This window comes from Silurus aristotelis (assembly GCF_946808225.1).
Source record: "Silurus aristotelis genome assembly, chromosome: 16".
Classification (NCBI taxonomy): domain Eukaryota; kingdom Metazoa; phylum Chordata; class Actinopteri; order Siluriformes; family Siluridae; genus Silurus; species Silurus aristotelis.
In genome coordinates this window covers 14,663,021-14,674,724 of record NC_139589.1, presented here as the reverse complement: position 1 = coordinate 14,674,724, position 11,704 = coordinate 14,663,021, and the positions used below count along the sequence as shown (strand labels likewise).

The window sequence follows — 11,704 nt, the reverse complement described above, 5'->3', positions numbered from 1 at the left end:
ATCTGTAATTTGATAGCAGAAGGGGAACCTGATGAACATTTCTGCTGTTGTCGCCTATCCCTTTCAAAAAAGGATGTTCTTACAGTGCATCCGTGAAGTATTTACAACGCTTAACTTCAATTTTTTTTTTTTTACAGAATTATTCCTGAATGGATTATATTCATTATTTTCCTCAGAATTCTACAGACAATACCCAAAATGACAATGCAAAAGAAGTGCATTTGAAATCTTTGCAAATGTATTAAAAAGAAAATACACAAGTATTTAATCTTTGCTTAATACTTTGTGGAAGCACATTTGGCACCAATTAAAAAACTATTTTTGAGTATGATGCTACAAGCTTGTGACCCCTATTTTTGGGCAGCTTCTCCCATTTTTCTTTGCAGAACAGCTCAAGCTCAATCAGGTTGGATGTGAAGCGTTCGTGCACAGTCACTTTCTGATCTCTACAGAGATGTTAAAGTTGTGCTCTGGCTGGGCCACTCAGATAAGGAGTGGCTACAGGACATGTCCTTAGGGTCATGGTCCTGTTTAAATATAAACGGTCACCCCAGTCTGAGGTCCAAAGTGATCTGAAGCAGGCTTTTAATCAAGGGTGTCTCTGTAAACTGCTGCATTCCTCTTTCCCTCAATTTGGACTATTCTCCCAGTGCCTAACACTGGAAAAACATCCCCACAGCACAATGCTGCCAATTGAAGTGATGCAAAGAGGGTTGTTTTTTTTTTTTTTTAGAAGGTTCTCCTCTTTCCACAGAGAAAAGCTGGAGCTCTTTCAGAGTGACCATCGGGTACTTGGTCACCACCCTGACAAAGGCGCTTCCTTCTCTTTTGCTCAGTTTGGCCGGGCGATCTGCTCTAGGAAAAGACCTGGTGCTTCCAAACTTCTATTTACGGTTGATTGGTCACTGTGCTCATTGGGATCTTCAATGCTGTGGAAATGTTTCTGTACCCTTCCCCAGATCTGTGCCTCGATACAATCCTGTCTGAGGTCTATGAAAAATGTTTTGGTTTGTGCGCTGACATGCACTGTTAACTGTAGGACTTTTTTTTTTTAAATAGACAGGCGTGTGCCTTTCCAAATCATGTCCAAGCAACTGAATTTACCACAGGTATACTCCAATCAATTTATAGAAACATTTGAAGAATGGTCAGTTGAAACCGGATGCACTTCAGAATTGTCATGGCAAAGGCTGTGAATACTTGTGTACATGTGAATTTTTATTTTTTTCCCTTTTAGATTTTTTATAACTTTCATTATAAACTTTTTACTTGTGGTATTGTTTGTAAAATTATAAGGAAAATAATTAATTTAATCCATTTTGGAATAAGGCTGTTACATAAAATGTGGAAAATGTAAAGAGCTGTGAATACATTCCGACTGCACTGCAAATGGGCTTTTTCTGCCTTAGTTACTATAGGCATCTGGTCATTCTCCTCTGAGCTCTTATTAGCAAAGTGTCTGCAGGTCATGTGCTCAGAAGCTGTTGTTTTTTTCCCCAAAAATTGTTCAACCATGTGTAGAGACTTGACAGTAAAAATTCCAGGAGACCATCTGTTTATGAAAGACCAGCTCATTTTGTCCCAACACACTGGTCATTTTGACATTTGCTGTGAAGCTAATGACTTAGATCTGCATGATTATGTATTGTACTGATGTGATGTATGACCGGCTGAGTATAGTTAATTTACAATTTGTATTCACTTATTAACACTTTTTATTAATTTATATTTTAGATCGTTGTAATTACACAAAATTATTAAAATTAGCCAACATGTCAAATCCCCCATTTACTATAGATCAAAGAAAAAGTGTTTAAGTGGTTATATTTCAGTTTTCTGAAGAAAAATGAGGGAAACTGTGAAAAATGCAAATTCTTCATAATTTGTACCAACTATTCTAATAATTTTCCTAATGTTTTCCATGCAAAATGATTTTCTTATTGGTGACTTACAGTGACAGATTTCTATATAATCTTTCATTCTCATTTTTGGAAATTCAAAGCAAGTTTTCTGTTAAGGTCAACAAATACTTTGCTATGAGTCAAACTAAGCAAAACAAAACCTACTTTAACTATGCAAAATGTAGAAAAATAATTTCATACAAAACTGAAAGCTTAAAAAAAGTTAACTTATTGTCTTACAGGCATAAAATAGAAGAAATTACTGAAGTACAACAGGGTACATTTGATTAGAACATCTATGTTGAAATAAAAATGGCATTTGTATAATTATTAATTTAATAAATCATGTTTCACAATCCTAATTAATATCCAGTGTCCTTTTACACTACGGGTTTATTGTGGCTTTACAGTTCGGATTTAAATGTGATTTCACTTTAGGCATTAACTGAAGACAAACTACTTTTATCCATAGCAGACTTGCTTACTTCTTTTCTAAACAAGAAGTACATGCACAAGTCCTTTTTGATCAAATGCTTATTTCCAGCTATTGAATTTGGCATGAAATGTCTTTCTACATTCAATAGTTTTGCTTTTACCAATGGGGCTGTGTTTATTCTGCCCTTGTTTCCTGCATAGTGACAAATGGATCATCTTTGAGTTTAAGGAAAAAAATAAAAGTCTCTTGCTCAAATGGGAAAATGGAATAAGGTCACTTTAGCACTGTTAACAATGTTGCTAATGCCTAATATGTTGCCAGATTACAAAGAGATCCACAAGTTTTGTTTCAGCCTTATAAGCTCTTCCTACTTTACAAATGCTAAGCTTGTTGAACTTTGTTTTTAAGCTCATAAATGCATGTTTTACAACACGTTAGAAGCCAGGGAAGCCTTGATAAATAAATGGCATGAGTGAACATGTATGTGCAAATGACATTTGGTGTAAACTTGTAACAAAAAAAGAGCATTGCATTAGAGGAGTCATTGACTTAAATGCACTCCCATATTGCTAAAACTGAATCAACATTCTTGATACTGTATTTAAAGACTACTTATTCGCAAATTATAGGTTGATGTAATAAAAGCAAATTGAATCTATGTACAAGTGCTGTCCATTGGCCAATTGATGTGAATATAGTCAGGGCAAACCCGTCTTGCTCATCACAGCATACTCATTGTGCAGCCAATGACAGTTTAGAGCTGTGTGGTGATTGACTCCTCCTGTTCCCAATAGGAGGAATCGAAGCTTTCGCAGGGCCCTGGGAAACCCTGACACAGATCATCAGTGGAGGAGAGCAAGAGGGAACTGGAGGCATTCAGGCTGGAAGCACAGTGTAGGCCAGGGGGCCTTAGCAGGAGGTTGTCATTTGCCTGCTGGGAGACTGACTGTGTATAAATTTTGTCCCTTGCACCAGATTCTCCTCTGAGTGTGTGCAGGTGCATGCTGCTTCTAGTCAGCCAGTTCGCTGGCTGCTCATGGGGCCCCTGCCAGGATTTTGGCGTTTGCAAAACTCCATCTGAAATGCTGTAGGTTTGTTGCTGTTGGGGACTCTTCAAGTGTGATTCAGCAACATGTCCATTCACACGACGAAACAGTGATCCCAAGCGGCGCAATGAGTCTTTCTTTGAGCGTGAGAAGTGCCTTAAGCGGCCACTTGTCCTCACAAATGATGAAGGGGACCATTTGTTTTTCTTCAAGCCATTACTTTTTGGTCCATCATCCACATCCTCCAGACCTGCCATAGAGCGGAAAAGAGCTGAAACAGTAAATTGGCCTTCACGCTTCCTCTGGTCTGCTTGAGCAAAGGCAAGAGAACTTGAGTGTTTTTGCCTTCCAAGCCTTATTCCTTTGTTTCTTTTTTCTGTATCTTCTTCGTCATCATCTTGCTCAGCCTCAGGTTGTGTGGCTTCACTGCTTGAGGAGTAGGTGCGGCGTGGCGGCTTACGATTGCCTAGCAGGTCCAGGACCTCATAGCGGAAACTTGAGATGTCCTGTTTGAGCTCCTTAAGCAACCACAGGGAAAATGCAAATTAAATTAAAGGTAGAGCAAACCACATGAGCCACAGCACTCAATTGAAGGAAATATTTATCTGTCTAATGTAATCAAAAGAAATCCAGTTTATAGGTCTAGCAGAAACAAAGGAACCAAGACTTGTGTGTATTCCCAGGGCCTGTGTTTATCAGTTCTGCCCTATTTCATTACAAGGCCTACACAATAACATTATAAATGAAGATATGACTTACTGCCCAGTAAATTGGATTACATTTTTTAAAAGAAGGGTGCCTATAAAGGTAAGTAGGCCTCAACTAAACCTATAATTTTTGAAATTGAAATTTTCTATAATAAAAACCTGAACTTGTTTTCTAATCCTAACAGAATAGTTAATAACCTACTTAACTGATTAGTCAACCTTTAAACAGTCCAAATAAGATGTAAATCACTTGTTTATGCAGAATAATGTTTTACTGATGACTTTAAACTTTATAATTATAGAAATTAAACTGACACACCTTGAAATTTTCCTCAGTCAACCCTTCATCGGTTTTGGTCCTGCGGATCATTGCTGCAACATATCGTTTTACCAGATTTTTGATAACTTCCTAAAACAAGCATCCACAAATATTCAGCATTACTTAAAGCATTAACATTGACAATCATATACACGTTGTATAAATGTGGATGATAATAGTGGAAAGCTGGTGGAGCAAAAGAATGATACAGTGGCTGAGAAAATGTGCACATGCACAGATTCATCACACACAGACTGATATATTTCAAGTGCTTACCGTATTTTTGGGACTATAAGCCGCCACTTTTTTCCCATGTTTTGAACCCCGTGGCTTAAACAACGAAGTGGCTTATTTATGAATTTTTCCTGGGTTTTTCCCGGTTTCACAAACTTTAAGCCAAAAAATTGAGCAACATAACATAAGACCAATGAAATTTCCGAACGGAAACGAAAAAAACGCACCTCACCTGTGTTCTGAGCTGCACGGCATCGGGAGAAAAAAAGTTTTTTTTTTAAACACAAGACGATGTCAAAAGATAAACTCCTGAGAGAAATAGTTGTGAAAGGAAGGAGGAAGACACGTTACACCGTGTGTAACGTGTCTTTCGTTAAAGCCTGTATAAAGTACATTAGTGTAGACAGTGTAGCAGCTTATAGACAGGTGCGGCTTATTTATGTTAAAAATACAAATATTTGTAAAATTCAGTGGGTGCGGCTTATATATGGGTGCGCTTTATAGTCCGGAAATTACGGTATTTCTTAAAATTTTTATGATTATGACTTACAGCTACTAAAAAAACCCAAAATTCAGTATCTCAGAAAATGTAAAAAAGTCAAATTTTGGAGACTCCTGGTGTCACAATCTAATTAGCGAATTAAATCCAAACGCCTGCACAGGTTTCCTGAGCCTTTAAATTGTGTGTCAGTCTGGTTCAGGCTACACAATCGAGGGTAAGATTGCTGACTTGACAGTTTTCCAGAAGACAATCGTTGACACCCTGCACATGGAGGGTAAGACACAAAAGGTCATCGCTAAGAAAGCTGGCTGATCACAGAGTGCTGTATCCAAGCACATTAATGGAAAGTTGAATGAAAGGTGGTAAAGGTGAAAAAATGTGGTAGAAAAAGGTGAATTGAAGCCCTTTCAATAATTTGGGGGAGATTCATAAAGAGTGGACTGCAGCTGGAGTCAGTGTTTCAAGAGCCACCATGCACAGACGTATCCATGGGGTACAACTGGTGCATTCCTTGTGTCCAGCCACTCCTGAACCAGAGACAACGTCAGAGGTGTCTTACCTGGGCAAAGGACAAAAATGACTGGACTGTTGCTCAGTGGGCCAAAGTCATCTTTTCAGATGAAAGAAAATTTTGCATTTCATTTGTAAATCAAGGTCCCAGAGTCTGGAGGAAGAGAGAATAGGCACAGAATCAAGTTGCTTGAGGTCCAGTGTAAAGTTTGCACAGTCAGTGGTGGTTTGGGGAGTCATTTCATCTGCTGGTGTTGGTCCACTGTGGTTTATCAAGTCCAAAGTCAGCACAGACGTCTACCAGGAAGTCTTACTGCACTTTATGCTTCCCTCTGCTGACCAGCTTAATGGAGATGCTAATTTCATATTCCAGCAGGATTTGGCACCTGCCCACACTGCTGAAAGCACCAAATGTTGGTTAAATGATCATGGTGTTGATGTGCTTGACTGGCCAGCAAACTCACCAGACCTAAACTCCATAGAGAATCTATGGGGTATTGTCAAGAGGAAAATGAGAAACAAGAGACCAAAAAATGCAAATGAGCTGAAGACCACTGTCAAAGAAACCTGGGCTTTCATACCACCTCAGCAGTGCCACAGACTGATCACCTCCATGCCACGCCAAATTGAGGCAGTAATTAAAGCAAAAGGAGCCGCTACCAAGTATTGAATACATAAATGTAAATGAACATACTTTCCTGGAAGGTGAACAATTTACCAAAATTTTTTTTTTTTATTGGTCTTAAATGTTCTAATTTTATGAGAGTGAATTGGTGGGTTTTTGATAATTGTGAGCCAAAATCATCACAATTAAAAGAAATAAACACTTGAAATATATCAGTCTGTGTGTGATGAATCTATATAATATACAAATTTCACTTTTTGTATTGTATTACTAAAATAAATAAACTTTCAATGATATTTTACTTTATTGAGATGCCCCTGTACATTCACCAGTCACTTTAATAGGAACTTCTTTGCATTTATGCAGATATCTAATCAGCCAATTATGTGGCAGCAGCAAAATACATAAAATTATGCATATACATCTTAAGAGCTTTAGTTAATGTTCAGTTTAATCATTAGAATAAGAGAAAAAAAAAACATTTGTGTGATTTTATTTTGCATTGTTTTACTGCCATCTGTTTGGCTGTTAACTGCATTAATAGACATGTTGCTAATAATGTGTATTGTGAATGTTTGTTTGAATGTATACAAAATTAATTATATGTAATTTCACTCGCGCTAGTTCCTGACTATCATTTCCTCAGGGTTGTCTCTAGACTACAAAGGAGTCATTGTGGTGGAGAAGTACACATTTTTTCACATAATCTTTAGTTCCAGTTTATTACATAATTGTACGCACATTTATAATGAGCATATAAAATATATTTTTTAGCATGCATTTGAGCAAGTCAAAATTTGTGCTTTCTAAAAACCTAGGCACAAATAAAATCCATTTGCATTTGGAATCACATGAATGCAGCATATAAGCAAAAATATCCATTACTAGTAGTATCAAAGATGTTTGCTTGATGTTTATAAATCCTCTACATAAGAGTAAAGAGTTTTAAGAATAGTTTTAGAGCAGGCACAAGATTTATTTTTACATTATGCTTCAGAAATGTAACTGGCTCCATCTTGAAAGGCACAACCAGGTTCACATTCAGTTTTCTTTTACAAATTGTTAACTTTGTATTTGATCATTGTTTCCATGCAATATTACACATAAAAAAGGGCATTATCTGCTTTTTAAATTTTGCACCAGGCTATTATCAGTTTTGTTTATTCCTTGATATCTATTATCAAATTATGATATCCTAAGCTAAACATTACCTGATATTGCTGGTTCTGAATGAGGCTGTCAGCATGCCGTTCCTGCAGGAAAAAGAAGAAGGTTACTACAACCCAACAGTATTTATGAACATTGCGACTTGATAAGGCTGTTGATGATAATTCAAGGATGTATCTAAACAGTTTATGTGTGGATTTTATTTTGATATTTGAATTATACTGGACTTATGTGTGCTGACTGTTCAGTTTACATTTATCCATATGCATTTGTATTGCAGTTTGTGTGTTCGCTACTGCAATCTGGTTATTTGGGGAGATAGAATTCTTGTTTGAATGTTTGAAATGCAGCCTAATGTGCATTTGTTTCTAATGTTGTAATAATACTGCAGTTCCACTATTCACCTGTGGGTGGCAATTGTATATACATCAGTCACAAAGATGCCTTGTGTGGGTTTCTGAGTGAGACGTCTTGTAAGCATTTGTGTGCTGACACAATTGATTGCTGGTAATGGATGACCTTTAATAGAATCTGTGTCAGATTGAGTCTGGGCTGTTCAAGGGTAATTCTGAGACAGAAATAATTGAAACAGTGAGTAAGCCCAGGCCTCCACTTGGGGGAAATGCTCAAAATAAAGAGAGGCCTCAACCATTCTACATTAAAAGCAATCCTAAATGGTCATTTCAAGGTTGATCATTCTTCAGATTTCTTGAAAAAATACAAAACATTTCATAAGACCCTGGAATCATGGTCCAAGATGGCAGCACGGCAGTAGCTCACAGCGGCCGCTCTGGACTCAAAATGGTGCTACTTTCACTTTGTAGCCCGCCTTACGCAACATATGGACATCGGAGCAACCGGTGTCCCTGTGTACCACCGCCAAACACTCAAGGAACTCAGAAACAACATAACATAACAACACAATAAACAATGATCTGTGGCAGAAGCTACGCGACCTCGGCATGCTTTGAAAACCAGGCCTCCAGACCTCGGCGTCGCCTGCGGCGGATAGATGGAGGAGGGGGAATCGAAAGCGCTGCACGAGGAGTGGAAAGCCCGGAAAGCAAGCGAGGGCTAGTGCTAGGCTAAAAGCTAACCCTAGGCAGCATGCTCTACCATCTCTACTGCTGGCACATGTCTCCAACAAGCTATTTGGCGTGAGTACAGACACTGCTGCTTCTTTGTGTTCACTGAGACATGGCTGAGCAACAGAGTTCCAGACGCCGTCATTTAGCTGGACGGGCTAGCCGCGTTCCGTGCTGTGCGGTAAGACTTGCAGCGGCGGTCTGTGTGTTTACAGTAACACAGAATGGTGTAAGAAATCTGTCCTCGTTTCCACCTGCTGCTCATCGCTGTTGGAGTTTATGGTTGTGAGATGTAGACCTTTTTATTTACCACGGGAATTCACCACCGCTATTGTGCTTGGAGTGTACATACCACCTAGCGCTAATGCTAAGGAAGCGCTCATTGACGCATTGTTTATTGTCGCCGAAGATTTTAACCATGCAAATCTCAAGTTCTTTCTAAATTTCATCAGAATGTGGACTTTGCAACCAAAGGAGAAAACACGCTGGATGTTGTTTACACAAACATCCGGGGTGCATACGGGTCAAAGCCCCCCGCCCCCACCTCGGGTACTCAGACCACATCTCTGTTATGATGATCCCAGCATACAGACCACTCAGCAGGAGTTCAAGACCAGCCCGAAAGCAGGTGAGAACCTGGCCAGCAGGATCCATGTCTGCTCTCCAGGACTGCTTTGAATGCACTGACTGGGACATGTTCAGGGAAGCTGCAACCAACGGCGATTTCATCAACTTGGAGGAGTACACGTCAACAGTGACCAGCTTCATCAGCAAGTGCATTGATGATGTGACCATCTCCGAGACCATCACTATACGCTCCAACCAGAAGCCATGGATAACCGCCAAGGTGCGTGCGCTGCTAAAAACAAGAAACTCCGCCTTCAGAGTAGGTAAGATAAGATGGCCTTAAAGACAGCAAGGGCCAAACTGTCCCGTGCCATCAGAGAGGCGAACAGCTTGCGGATTTCTTTACAGACATCTTTAACATCTCCCTGAGCAGCGCCATTGTTCCCACGTGTTCAGCCCAGGGAGAAGTGTGAACACTACATGAAGATGAATAGTTCAGTCCAGAATTAGTTTTACGAAGGTTTTTTATTCTGTAGAGACTGGACTATTAAGTGATGCTGTTAAGTTGCTACTTAAGCCTTTCTTAAGCAACCCAAATGTCAAAGAGGAAGAGTTAATCTACTGAGAATGAGGCCACACAACAATCTACAACAAGAACACTAGCAAAAGCTGAAAAAGACAGTCTTGAATAAAACCTCCATGCTTCTGCATTTAAAGTCAAAGCCAGTTCATGAGGATGCAGATTAAACTGCCAGTGATTAATTGAACACCTGATTGAACAGCTCAAAGCAGAAGTTCAAGGAAATGATGGTGAATGAGCCTATGGAGATAAATTAGATGTAAGGGTTTCACATACAGCTAATAACAAATTACGAAGATGCAAACCGTGTCAGGAATCCCAAGTCATTGAACAGTTCTTGGGCTGGACAGATGCTGAATTTAATCTCAACAAGGCTTTTTCTCTGTCATTACTGGTCCCGATCCTCATATCCACCGAGGGGACAAAAGTTAGAAAATATCACCATATAAAAAGAGCTTTCTCTGTGACCTTTAAGACTGCAAAGTCAGTGCTTAAATTATATAAATAATCCAGGCTCCAGGTTTGAACATGAAAGTAGGCATGGTTACCACAGGGAAGAAGAAAATTCACTTGGCAGCCCAACATATCACCAACACTTATTTTAAAGCCAACAAGGGGTCACAGTTCAGGAAGCAAAGACTTTTATTAGGCCCAAATGAAGAACCTTTACTGCCAGAAGGGGTCATCATCGGAAAAGGATTAGTCACTGTTTGTGCTGACCAACAACCATGTTGTCATCTTAGTTTGCCGCATGGATCATTTGTTCTGAATCATATGCTAATCATCAAGTCTGTTTAACCTGTGACCACCGAGCAGACCAACATCAGTAATGTGATCAATGGTAGCAACAAAAATAGAACTAACAAATTAACTGGAGGAAAAGGTAAGCAAAGTTGTGACCAACAATGAAATCCTCCAGTCAAACAAGATCATCTGAGTAATACAGAGAGAGACAGTGAGGCAGATGCTAAGGGAGGAGTGTGATGCTTTTGCTTTTAATTATTACATTGGCTACACACTACACTCTGTCACCATGTAAAGAAAACATATTAACCCCAAAACCACTATCAGCAAAGGAAGTAAAGAAGTAACTACAAGATTGTATCATTCAGGATTTAGGCCTCATCATAGCACAGAGACGGCGCTAGTTAAGGTGGTAAATGACCTTTTATTGGCCTCTGATCAGGGTTTTGTCTCTTTACTTGTTTTGCTCGACCTTAGTGCAGCTTTTGACACCATTGATCACACTATACTGCTTGCTAGACTTGAGAACATTGTTGGAATAAAGGGAACAGCTCTCTCTTGGCTCAGGTCTTATTTGACTGATCGCTATCAGTTTGTTGATGTAAATGGTGAGTTCTCCACACTCTCTGAGGTAAAGTTTGGTGTTCCTCAAGGATCTGTCTTAGGCCCACTGCTTTTCTCTTTATATATGCTGCCTCTTGGTGAAATTATACATAAACATGGTATTCGCTTCCATTGCTGTGCTGATGATACACAGTTGTATATTTCAGCAAAGCCAGATGAGAGAGATCAGCTTAACAATGTTGAGGAGTGTGTAAAGGACATTAGACAGTGGATGCTTGATAACTTTCTTTTGCTTAACTCAGATAAGACGGAAGTACTTTTACTAGGACCACATGCAGCTAGAAGCAAACCTTCCGATTACGTAGCATCTCTGGATGGTGTTTCTGTTTCAGCGTGTACGGCTGTCAGGATCGCCTTTTTTCACCTTAGAAATATGATGTCGTTACAAGATGCAGAAAAACTAGTTCATGCTTTTGTTACATCTAGTGAACTTCTTTACCAGTATGATCCTCCACGCCTACTTAGATCAAAAGGTGCAGGCTGTCTGTTGGTTCCTCAAATAATGAAGACTACAGCAGGGGGCAGATCTTTTTCTTATAAAGCCCCACAGTTATGGAACAACCTTCCAATCAGTGTTCGGGACTCAGACACAGTCTCAGTGTTTAAGTCGAGGTTGAAAACATATTTATTTAGTCAAGCCTTTGATCAGTAGATTTT

At 39.3% G+C, this 11,704-nt stretch overlaps 1 protein-coding gene across 1 annotated transcript in view; it reads right to left on the bottom strand.

Moving 5' to 3' along the window:
• Nucleotides 1–1,701: 1,701 nt before the first annotated feature.
• Nucleotides 1,702–11,704, bottom strand: part of trpc5b (transient receptor potential cation channel, subfamily C, member 5b) — a 49,049-nt gene continuing 39,046 nt past the window's right edge. The window contains exons 9-11 of the mRNA XM_083565052.1: nucleotides 7,492–7,533; nucleotides 4,410–4,499; nucleotides 1,702–3,901 (exon numbers count right to left, since the gene is read on the bottom strand). Of these exons, the coding sequence (XP_083421178.1) occupies nucleotides 3,092–3,901; nucleotides 4,410–4,499; nucleotides 7,492–7,533 (942 nt within the window). The 3' untranslated portion in view covers nucleotides 1,702–3,091. The remainder of the gene's footprint in view (nucleotides 3,902–4,409; nucleotides 4,500–7,491; nucleotides 7,534–11,704) is intronic.